Source organism: Pyxicephalus adspersus, chromosome 12 (genome assembly GCF_032062135.1).
Source record: "Pyxicephalus adspersus chromosome 12, UCB_Pads_2.0, whole genome shotgun sequence".
Lineage (NCBI taxonomy): Eukaryota > Metazoa > Chordata > Amphibia > Anura > Pyxicephalidae > Pyxicephalus > Pyxicephalus adspersus.
The window spans coordinates 5,710,006-5,722,686 of record NC_092869.1 but is presented as its reverse complement, the minus strand read 5'-3'; the positions used below and the strand labels follow the sequence as shown (position 1 = coordinate 5,722,686).

General features: G+C 39.7%; 1 protein-coding gene across 3 annotated transcripts in view; it reads right to left on the bottom strand.

Annotated features, from left to right (window-relative positions):
• Positions 1 to 12,681, bottom strand: part of LOC140341884 (death-associated protein kinase 2-like) — a 57,361-nt gene that overhangs the window by 9,918 nt on the left and 34,762 nt on the right. For all 3 annotated transcript variants that reach the window (XM_072427813.1, XM_072427812.1, XM_072427814.1), the window contains 3 exons: positions 10,817 to 10,956; positions 5,471 to 5,692; positions 751 to 889 (listed from right to left, as the gene is read on the bottom strand). In XM_072427813.1, coding sequence (XP_072283914.1) covers positions 751 to 889; positions 5,471 to 5,692; positions 10,817 to 10,956 — 501 coding nt within the window. The remainder of the gene's footprint in view (positions 1 to 750; positions 890 to 5,470; positions 5,693 to 10,816; positions 10,957 to 12,681) is intronic.

Genomic DNA, 12,681 nt, shown 5'->3' with positions numbered 1-12,681 from the left:
AATGTCAGTACAGTACTGATTGTGTACCTGGGGACATGTTTCTGAAATGTCAGTACAGTACTGATTGTATATCTGGGGACATGTTTCTGCAAAGTCAGTACAGTACTGATTGCGTACCTGGGGACATGTTTCTACAATGTCAGTACAGTACTGATTGTGTACCTGGGGACATGTTTCTGCAAAGTCAGTACAGTACTGATTGCGTACCTGGGGACATGTTTCTACAATGTCAGTACAGTACTGATTGTGTACCTCGGAACATGTTTCTGCAATGTCCGTACAGTACTGATTGCGTACCTGGGGACATGTTTTTGTGGTGACAGTATGATACTAATAGCGTATGTAGTTTGATTTCAGCGGTGTCAGTATGATACTGTGTATCTGGGGACATATTTCGGTAGTGACAGTAGGATAATGATTGTGTACCTGGGGACATGTTTGTGCAGCAGTGTCAGTATGATACTGGCTGTGTATCTGGTGACGTGATTCTGCATTTATAGTACGACCCTGACTGTGTATCTGGATACATGTTTCTGTACTGATTGTATAATGTAATTGTATACAGCTAAATATGATTCTGTAGACACAGTGCCTAGGCACCCCCGTATACTAGGACAAATATTGGTATTTTTAAGAAAGAAATACAAAGGGAAGATATTTTATTACACAGCTGTCTCAGAATTTTCACTTTCTGAATATATAACATAGAGGAGTTCATGGTATGATCAGCAAACAGTAGCAAGAACAAACCTTGAGATCAAAGTGTGCAATGTTTCTAGCATGCATATACGCCACTCCTTTCAGTATCTGCTCCAGGAACTCTATGGCCTCCTCTTCTGACAGGGCCTCTTTTTCTGCTATAAAGTCGAATAGCTCACCGCCTCTTATCCTATGCAACAGAAAATGTCAGATTTTTATTATGTTAAATGATAGGTATGATATATGTGTGATAGTATAGGATATAATTAAGCCCCTTTCTCTGTATGTAGGTATGTATATATATTTATTGTTTTACAGTTTTAGTGCCATAGCAATCTTGAACATTTGGGGTGGGTGAAAATTTTTTAAGTTAGCCATCTCTGATTGTCTGCCATGGCAGTTGAATTGTATACATGGATATCGTCCTAGTGGTTGCAGGCCCTTGCCATAGCACCAAAGAGCTCCAGTTCGGAGCCTAGGTCTGTGTGATGATGTGTCCATGACAGCCTGGTCTCCTGGGAAGGGGTTGAATGGTTCAAGTCGCCATTTATGAGCGCCAAAGGAGGAAGTAGAGGACAGTGTTGGAGCAAAGAGACGGTGAATAATGATAAAAAAACAAAAAAAACACCCGGTTTACTTAACAACCCCCTCCTTGCGATTGTACTCACTGTATGTTTACCCTGCACCATACCACTTTCCTAATATGAGCTGTAATTTAGTTTGGTCAAAACTTACATATGGCTAACAGGCCTACCCGTACCTCCATGTTACTTGTGATTAGATATGGAGGCCATTGTTGGAGTAGGAGGATAGATTTACAGGAAATTATTTAAATTTTTCCTAACTCCGCCCAAAATGAAATTAAATGTTTTGTCAATAGACAAACTGTAAAGGTTGTGGTAAATATGTACACAACTGATTTCTGTTTTCTTTTTGTAGGTCAACTTGAGGATAACAAAGGGAGTCTGTCACTATAGCAACTAGACGAAAACACCATAGATGGGTAAACAGAAAAACCTTTGCTGTCCATGTTAACCAGTCGCAACATTCCTTTAAATCCCCAAGTTTTAGGATAATATAAGTAGTCTGTTCTTATGGTAACTAAAACGCACAACAGAGGGGAAAACACAACAAAATGGCCGCCAACTACAAAGAAAATGGTCATTTCCAGTCATTGAGCTTTCTGTGTTTCCAGAATGTTCCATATATCTGGACAATAAACATGTAGAGGTGCCCCATTTCACTGATAAACATTTTTCAGGATTATGGGGTTTTATGTAGAGCCTCTGAATAACCATTTCCATCTCCAGAATGAAAATAGTTGACAATGATTAATGGGCTACACAAACCACAAACAGCTGTGTACATAGAGACCCATCGGCCTATATCGCCTCCGAGCCTTTGTGGAGTCCAGCTTGGCCATTGTGGAGGAGGCTGAGGACAAACAGCTGGGATTTCCTAAGGCTGAAGACATGTAAACATGTCATTGTTGTATAACATGAGCCAGTGTGTTTTCAACACAAATCCTCCGACTATAATCATACAAGGCGGTTTAAAGTTACTGCCCTTAATAAATGTTTGGGGCCACTGACTGGTGCTAGTTACAGAGTGGGGGTTATTATTGCAGTGTCTACACAGATGTTGGGGGTTACTGTTGTAGCCACTGACACCAATGGTTGAGGGTAATATTGTGACCATTTACACCAACATGGGGGTAATTATTGTGGGACTATCATCAAAAGCTGGTGATTATTACTGGAAACACTAATACCAATGTTGGGGGTTACTATTATAGCCAATGACATAAAGGTGGAAGTTATTATTGTGGCTAGACTAATATTGGGGTTATTATTATGGGGCTATCATCATTGATGGTGGTTATTGTATCCACTGGAACCATTGTACCACTGGTTATTATTGAGGACATTTACACCGATATGGGGGTAATATTGTAGGACTAACATCAATGCTGGTGTTTGGTATTGAAGCCATTAACACAAATGGGGGGGGGTAATTATTGCAATGACCAACAACAATGATGGGGGTTATTATTTACACAAATTGCGGAAGTTATTATTGTGGACACCAATATGGGGGTTATTATTGTGGGACAAATGTTGGGGGTTCCTGTTGTTGCCTCTGACATCTATGGTTGAAGATATAATTGTGGTCATTAACACCAATATGGGGGTTATTATTGTAACACAAATGTTGGGGGTTATTACTGCACCATGTAACACAGATGTTGGGGTTACTGTTGTATCCACTGACACCAATCATTGAGGTTATTATTGCTGTCACCTCCTAGGGTGTCATTACCACACTTTCGGCCCTCTGTAGTCCTCAAGTTACCTAATGCATTTCAGAAAATGGTTAAAAAAATGTAAAATCTTTAACAGGTTAATTCCACATAAGCTCCATTTGTAATAAATCCTTTTCTCCAAGAAAAATAAAACAGACACGGGAGATTTTCATGTAGCGCTGTAAAAGAAATGTTATGATTAAGGATGGCTTTATAATGGTTTCTGGAACAGTCGGGGAGCAAGGAATGGAATGATTTTTTGTTGCAGACATAGATCAAGGGCTCGGCATGCTCGAGTAACAAAGCGGAGGAGGGCAAGGATCCAAGATGATGAAAAGAAGGAGAGATGAGCAAAGAAGACGCAGGGCAAAGGAAGAGAGAATAATATGAGCAATATTACATAGAAGAGCACAATGGAAAGAGTTACTGCTTTGGATTCCAGGAATTTTTGAGTATTTATACACAATAATGCCAATTGTATTCGGAACACTTTTTTAAGAGACTAGCTTGATATAATTTACGTCATCACCACCACCAGCGCCTATTAGCTCCTATTCAGAATAAAAAATAAAACAAGTTTTCTTTTTTCACTTTTCCAAATCATCAATTCTATGATGGGAGAACAATCAGCAACTTCTGCTGCACCTGGACAGCCAAAAGGAGCACTCCGTCTCACATAGATGGAGACATGGGGCACTCCAACAGGACCCCCCTGCACTGCAGTGGTGAATAGAGGATAATCAGGACCCAACACAGGCTGCCTGCTTAGCCCAGAGTGATAAGCCTTATGTAGACATTAGATTTTTGTCAACCCAGGCAAGCATTTGTTAGTATAGCAGTCTCCAATTTTGTTTAGATATCCATGGTATCGCACACCCTCTTCTCCCCTCGTTCAACCAGTGCTGTCTGTGCACAGCTCATTCATTCTTACTGTCTCTGGAAATAATCACTATGATCCTTTCCAGAGACAATTATTGAGTGCATGTGCTAAGTTTTAGATCTTGTTTAGACATGTCTGTCTGTACCAAGTTCAACATGTGGACATTGTGGCATAGCAGTGGACTGTGGCTAGGTAGAGTCTAGCAACATTTGGACTACAGCTGAACAAAGTTTTGAGGAAGAGGACCCATGAAAGAAGAGGAAGGACCCATGATGCCACATGGGTACACTTCCGGAATACTGTGAGTTCAGTAGGGCATGATGAACTATCACCCATAGAGCAGATCATTGAGAGCATGTTCCTACAGGAAGTTGTCCTCTTTTGGATGGCTGCCACCGGTCCGCCACTATAACACAACGAATAACTAACTAACATTTGCCACGCATCCACATCATCCATGTTCTACAATTCCAGCAATTATTTTCCAGTGTTATTACCTGAGGGTTTTGTTACTTGATTAATAACTTGAAGAACTTACCATGAGTTGCATACAAGCTACAAAACGTCCAAAACATTATTTGGTTTTATCTTTATTGTATTCTTGAGCATTAGCCGGCATCAGGCACCTGTTCTATCTGGTCAAAAGTTTTAGTAATCTTACCAAGTATCCCAATCCCCTGAGGAAGCCCTACGGGGCGAAACGTGTCGGGAAGGGAAACAACTTTTTGCTGTGACCATACATTGTTCTAATATGCTGTAATTACTCTATGACTTCTAGAACAGTGAATATGTGTCCAGGTCTAGCCCAGGAGGACTCTGTTTAGTTTTTAGAATGATTAAATAAATAAAAGTTTTTAAGAAAAAAAATTTTGCCCTACAAAAGCCTGTCTTTTCTTTCTCTTTATGTCAACTGGTTTTGCCTACAGGAAGATGATTGGATATAGCTGGCCCTTATCTCACCCAGAAGACACCAGTAGGCAACTTGTAGCAAAAATAAATAAAATAAGAAATATTTTGGGAGCCTGTAATTGCTTATGGATATATTAGTATAGTATGGATAGTGTATAATATATGGATATATTAGAATATTTTGGACAGAATATAGTATTGTAATAGTATAATATTTTTGAAGTTCCATTTTTCCAAGCACATGGTCAGTTCATAATCATTAGTGCTATTTAACAGCTGGGCATGGCCCCTGAGGATCCCTTGATAAAACTTTCAAGTCTTGGGGAATCACTGTTAAACCAATATATTGGGGTTTCATTGGAGAAACATCCTACTACATTGGGGGCCAGTGTAAAGAAATCCTCCATTACATTGGACAGTAGAAAGAATACAACCTTTACAGACAACTACAAGATCATTAGGGCCATGCAGTTGGGTCTGCCAAATGGTGTTGGCCCCAGAACTATGCAGGCATCATGAATTAAGAGGACAATCAGACAAAGTTTGAGGAACCCCTAGCAACCACTGGAGGAACCCTGGTTGAGAATGCTGCTATTGCGGCTCAGTACCTTGGTGGAGGTAGCGTGATGACACATAATGGCCTAGCGGACAACATATCTAGCAAAGCAGTCATTACTTACATTTCCAGGATCAGCACCATTTCGGCTTTGCTGGCGAAGACATCATACAACTTCATGATATTTGGGTGCTCCAACTGCTGCAGGATGAAGACTTCTCTCTCCACCTGCTCTCGATCCAGGCCCATTCGGCTCCCTTTACATTTGCGGGTCTTTATGAACTTCCCCGCATAGAAAGTTCCTGTACTCTTCTCTTTGCACTTCCTCACCTCACCAAAGTGACCACTGCAGACAGAGGAAACCGTCATAGATAAAAATAGAGAACCACCAAGAAATACAAAATGTGTCACTAAATTCTGTGTATGAGATCCAATTATTGTAATGATCTTCTCAAAGTCATTTAATATGACGTACATTGTAGCCCCCTCAAATGTGTCATCCACAGTAACACTAACATATTACCCTGCAGCATTATTACAGTTCAGCCTTTAGTCATTGTTGTTCATTTAAAGCTAATATTCCAGAGCAAAATGTGTACAAAGTCCTGCAGTTCATTTGCTGTAAAATGCAAGCAAAAAGAAAAGCTTATCCCCTACTAGCGTCCTGCAGAGAAGGAATAGGCTTTCTATGTGCAAAAAGGTCTACCATACCCCTCGAGCCATAGCTAGAACTTTCCAATCAGAAAAACGTAAACTCCCTGATAAGTGGGGAGCACTGAATCATCAGGGGTGTATCAGACCTCCAATACCCAACAAGATGTCCTATGGAAAGGGAATGTTAATCTAGGCTTCCTTACGGGACTAGAAGCCCACTCCAATGCAGACTCCTATTTCAAATAGCACTAAATATTGCCTGACCACTCGATCTTTGCCCAACGATCACCAACCACTGTTACAAGACAGGATCACATAGGGTTGACCTGATCAGTATGCTTTTGTTCTTCCAGTCTCCAACCAGCTAGGAATGTGCCAGACTATAAAATTCAATTACTATAGAGAAGGGTGGACCTAGCTATGCTACCTGGGAGGGCTAAACCACAAGAACAGACTTACAAATCATTTATAAGGTAAGAGATGTATAATTTTCACAGCTTTATTTAGATCTCAAAAAAAATGCATATCCTTTTCACCTAATGGACACACACACTAAATGTACCGTGATCTCTCACATATGATGTAATGACAATTTATTATAGATCAATTATCAGCATTCGTACAATGTACACAGGAAGGATGGCAGGAGAATGATATGCCGCGTGAATGATAAGCTACATAGGGGGAATAGGAAGTAGTGATAAACATTTCCTGTTTATAGGACAGACAGTAAAAGATCGGCTATGAGACGCTGCATGTGCACTGGATTTCCTGAACGCACTAGCAAAAAAAAATTTCATTCTTGTACTCTTATACGTACATATAATCTAAAAATTACACTGTATTCCGAACATTATACAAATACAGCACATGGGTTTGCCCCTATTCAAGATCTAATAATCACCTAGTTTAGAAAAATGTCTATTTTAACATTCTTACTTTATAAAAAAAAATATTGTCAGTGAATAAAAGTAATATTACATAAATAATAATTTATCCAAAAAACCTACAAAGAACGCTACATGAACCAAGCTAAACAACCTCAAATATACCCCCACTCCCTTCCACAGACTCATGCATGATCCCGGGAGGGGGCATACCCAAATATATTCAGTATCCCACCCTGGAATATATATTTTTTGGCACTGTACCTCGCAAGCTTGAAAATATCCCTGAGGAAGCCATCAGTAGGCGAAACGCGTCAGGTAAAACCTGGTCACACGTATGGATATGATGATTGTAAATTAGTATTATATTGGACTTTGTGAGTACCTACTGGACCAAAAAAAACTGCAAACAGCATATAGTTGCTTGACTGTCTAAAGCAGGGGTGGGCAAACATTTTTAGCCAGGGGCCACAATCTAAAATAAAATTTGACAGGGGGCCGGGCCGATGGGAGAGTGGATGGGGTTATGTCATCATGACACCACTGAACATGACGTCATGATGGCATAACCCTGTCCACTCTCCCATTGCAGATCTGAGCCTGTGATGGTAGAGTGGGCGGGTTGTGTGCAGTGACACCAACTCACCCATCGCAAGCTCAGATTCAGGGGTCGTGTTCTGTGGCTCTGGCCAGTGCACCCCCCCCAGTGGGGTCCTTCTCTTGACCCTGCTCGGGATGGCCAGAGCCGCGGACCACCAGAGGGCCGGAGAAACATCCCTATTGGGCCGTAGTTTGCCCATACCTGGTCTGGAGCCAAAATATTCGGCCAGTGATAAGTGATTGTCTGTATGTACATTGTTTATTTGCTGGATATTAATTACAAATACTATAGTAAACAACATTTACCTTTCTATGCCAAAAAACCCTCTCTCTGCCTATTTTCTATACTAGTACCTTTGTAAAAGGTAAGCAGCTCGTACCTCCTCATGGGTCATCTACCACTCCAGCTGGTATGCTAAATATTCACGTTGGCAGAGAAGTATATACACCAAAACCTAGCCATTAACTACCCCGGTCCACGGCCACAAACTACCTATTACGTTGGTAGATAGATCATGCTATATTACCAAATGTGGTGCCTCCATTGCTATGGACCCCACCTAATACTCAACGCCTATTTGCCTATGTGCAATTTAGAGTTGTCAATCAGATACAAATCAGATAACATCAATACCAGGTACCCGTTTCACAGAAATGACCCTTTATTCCTAGCACCCATCATTTTCGATGAGGACTTCTCCTTTGAAAACTTAAAGCCCGTTCTTTGGAACATAGACAAGCCCCAGAGACAACCAAGACCTCGAGTTTGAGGTAACATCGCATTTATCAAAGACACACACATAGATTTTTGCCTCACCAGAAACTTATTCATGAATGTTCCTTTATTAGTGAGAGATCTGTATTCCTATATTTCCCCAGTGCAGACAAGGGAATTAAATTATTGAGCAGTTTATACATAATTCAGAGATTCTAGCCTAAACTGACTGCTAATGAATCACAGAACTCCAGAGGACTGGGAGCAATGACTCAAGGAAATCATTTCATACTATATAAAGTTACTTCCTAAATGTCTGGAGCAAAGTATTTATTAGACTGTCAAATGGTGCTTAAAAATTAAAGAGGCCCACCAGTAAAACAAAGGAGGACCTTTCTGTTCAAGAAGAACTCTGCTTATAATGTATTGTTTAGGATTAGGTACAGGAAAGTTAGAACCTAGTCCAAGTGAAAAAATTGGTTCGGAAGGAAGAATAAAAAAAAAAATAGAGTCTTTACAAAGTTCCAATGTCACTTTAAAGATATTACGATTATAAAGGTTTATTTATTTATTTTTTTGCTTGTTAGAAGATATATTGTCTATCAATTATCAATATCTTTTCTACTGACGCGTTTCGCCTTTTGGCTTGATCGGAGTTGAAATAAAGTTAATAATGCTGAAAATATGAACTGCTATGATTCTGTTTCCAATATATCTCCCAACAAATAATGTATAAGAGTAGTATCTTCAATGTGACAGTGGAACTTTGTATAGAATCTATATGATCAAAAAAACTCTAATTCCAGTTGTAATATAAACTCAAAAATATGAATTTAATGTTTGTTGCTTCAATTGTTGGCAAAACAACGTTTCTACCAATATTAAGGGGGAATATTCATTCTGGACCTATTTCTCAATAAAAGGAAAGAAAAACAAAAAGAAGGAAAATAAAGAATGAATTAACAATATGGCCCATAGGTTTGGGTCTAGGTGGCACAGTAGGCAGTATTTCTTTCATCTGGGCCATAACTTTAACCCTTTGGGCACTTGGCCTTTTCCCAAATTGTTCCTAGTTTACTTGCGTCACTCTCTACACTGTAACTCCTTTTTTCTTTGGAAGGCTTTGAACTTTTTTTATTGTCTGATAAGAAGCTGCTGGAGCAATGGTTCCTTGGTTTAAAAGGGAATTCGGATTGAACTCTCATCTGGTCTGAAATTCTAAACTAGGCAGTTCTCCAAAATGCAGGATCAATAATGCAAGGGTCTTGTTTCAAGTAAAGCCACCAATACCAGGAGAAAAGAACCAGACTGATAGGGCTGATTTATTTAAAGCTCTCCGGGACTGGAGAAGATGACTATCATGGGAGAACCTGGGTGATGCAGCAACCCTGAAATCGATTTCTTAACAAACCATTTGCAATTACATGGTAAACGTTTTCAATCCAGGATCATATCCATTGCAGGTTTGCTGGATCACTCAGGACCACCCATGATATTCTATCTTCTCCAGCCTTGAAGAGCTTTAATAAATATGGTCCATAGTTTTAAAGTTATTCAAGTACTCTGTAAAGATGTTTGGTGATTCTATAGGACCCTCTATATTAGGGATTATAAAGGGATGGGATGATTACTACCTGACATTATGATTAAATTATTATTAAGCAGGATTTATATAGCGCCAACATATTACACAGCGCTGTACATTAAATAGGGGTTGCAAATAACAGACAGATACAGACAGTGACACAGGAGGAGAGGACCCTGCCCCGAAGAGCTTACAATCTAAGAGGTGGGGGAAGTATCATACAATAGGAGGGGGATATGGAATGGTGGAAAGTAGTGAGGGTTTATGAGACAGAAGAAGACGGGTAGGTGAGATTGAAAAAATGGGTTTTGAGTGCTCTTTTAAATAAACAGAAAGTAGGAGCAAGCCAAATAGGATGAGGAAGACCATTCTAGGGAGTGGGGGCAGCTCTAGAAAAGTCTTGGAGCCGTGCATGTGATGAGGTTATGAGTGAGGAAGTCATTAGTAGGTCATTGGAGGAGCGGAGAGAGCGGCTGGGGGAGTATTTTTTTACCAGGTCAGAAAAGTAAGAGGGACAAGAACTGTGGAGGGATTTGAATGCAAAGCACAGGAGATGATTTTGATTCTGAGGTGAAATGGAAGCCAATGAAGAGAATTACAAAGAGATGCAGCGGGAGAGGAGCGGAGGGAAGGATGGATGAGTCCGGCTGCAGCATTCATAATAGATTGTAGAGGAGAGAGTCGGGTTATTACGGGAACAAACACATACACCCTGACTCTTCACCAACTCTGATGAAGGTCGCCTTTAACAACCTTCGAAACTTATTGGCTTTTTACTGAATAAATCTAAAGAACTTTTTCTGGACGACACACAATCAGCCTTGCCCTTTTCTCCCGACATTTCCATGTTATCTTGATCTTTTCATCAATGGCATTCAACATTCACAAGAATAGATCAAGAGTGTTACGATATGTGGAAAACAAAAATGTTCCAAAATTCCAACCACCCCCTCCCCAAAAGAGATTTGTTATAAATGTAACATTTTTGTAAAACAGAGAATTCACATAAATGTAGAATGTACATCTTACCTGCCCAGCTTCTCCAGAAGTTCATAGAGGTCCTCCACATTCTCATGCTTAAACGAGCTCATGTTTGGGTTAAACACTTCGTCTTCCAGATTCAGTAAATCCTCCTCATCTCCTGAAAGCTTTACCTCCCCTTCAGAAGACTTTCGGAGAAAAGGGAACAAAATTATTTCAAGAAACCCAAAACCGGCACAATCGAGAGCGGCTCATCAATTTATTTCTTGGGTTGGATGGAGATACGGAACAGAACTAAGTTGCTTTGGAGGATTCCTTGTATCTGCGTTAGAATAATCTCAGCAGATTTGTGTTTCTTGCAAACACTACAATAAACTTTTATTGAGATGATTAGAACCACATGTCACCATAGCAGTATCATTAAACAACCCGCTGCTCATCTCCAGATGTTAAACATTCGTAGTGACTATAGGAGAACAAACGCTCCAATGGTGTTAGGTCAAACTACATCGAAATAGATGGGATGGCCGGGAGATCTGGAAAACCTTTCTGGAACAATTGATATTAATCGCCAGCATAGCAAATTTTGTTACTTATCCTCCTTGATCTATCCATTGTGTCCACTGGAACTGACGGCAGTTTGCTGGTTGATTAGGTGAACTATAGACACAGCTGGAACCCCGGTACATTTTTCATGTACTGCCACTGCCAGAAGGGAAGTTTTCAGAAGAAACTTCTGCATTCCATAGACACAGCTGTGTCTGTAGCTATCCAGTGACAACATGGACGATTTGAACATAATCTATTGTACACATTTGATATTAGGAGAGCATTTATAAACTGCCAATGAGGGGGTCAAAAAGCATTGGAGGACAAATAATTGGCTACCTTGGAGTTCTGATTTCCATTTGTTTGTAATCTTTAGTAGAACAACATTATAATTGGTTACAGAATCAGTCAGGAATGGACATTTGTAAAAATCTAAAACTCCACTCGCAGTTCAGTCTTTTATCTCAGTCTCTGTTATGCACTTGTATGCTCTCCCTATTAGCAAAGTATTACAAACAATTTCCATTTCTGGATCTTTTTTCACACATTTCAAGTGAAAATAGAATAAATGCAGGGCCGTTCAGTCCTATGAAGAGGGAAGGACGTGCAGGAGGCACCCTGCTGCTTCCTCCTCCATAGGATAAGGAACTTTGTAGTGGTGGATCGCCAAGCCACATCAAGGGAGCAGCAATTATCTAGCGTGTATATAGCGTTATCTTTTCATTTTTCTAAGTGTCTGTTAACATCAAAAAGTTCATACAGGAGATCCTAAACAGGAGCTTTACAATCTGACCCTACTGGTCTAACTGGGAGAGAATACAAGAAAATAACCAAAAATTATATTAGTAAACTTTTATAACAATTTTGTGGAGGTACATATTTTTAGAAATGCCTTGGGATTGATAAGTTTTATTGATCTTCACGTACTAAATGGTTAGATTTGTAGTGATAGAGTTGCTAAAAGAACAAAATGTCATAAATGCTTTTTCCAAGCCAGTTTCATCAACATTACAACCTTCAATATCAAATTTCTCTAAATTATGATTAAGGACCTCAAGTCACGGGAATATTGATAATGATATTATGGGCATGGCGACTTATTTTTACTTGTAGTTTACTGGTAATCATTTGGATTGAATTACCCCGGATAAGAGATTGATGTATACATTTTCTAAACTGGAAACAGAAGAGTAAAAAAAAAACACAAAACAACGTAAACTGGAACAGCTCAACAGTTAATTACAATCATTCAAACTCCAAGATGAACTCATTGGTTTTGGATTGAGCTGTTAATTATAATATTGGCATAATGAGACTGGGGAGTCGGAGACAGATTTAGTTAGAACATGCTGGACCTAAAAATT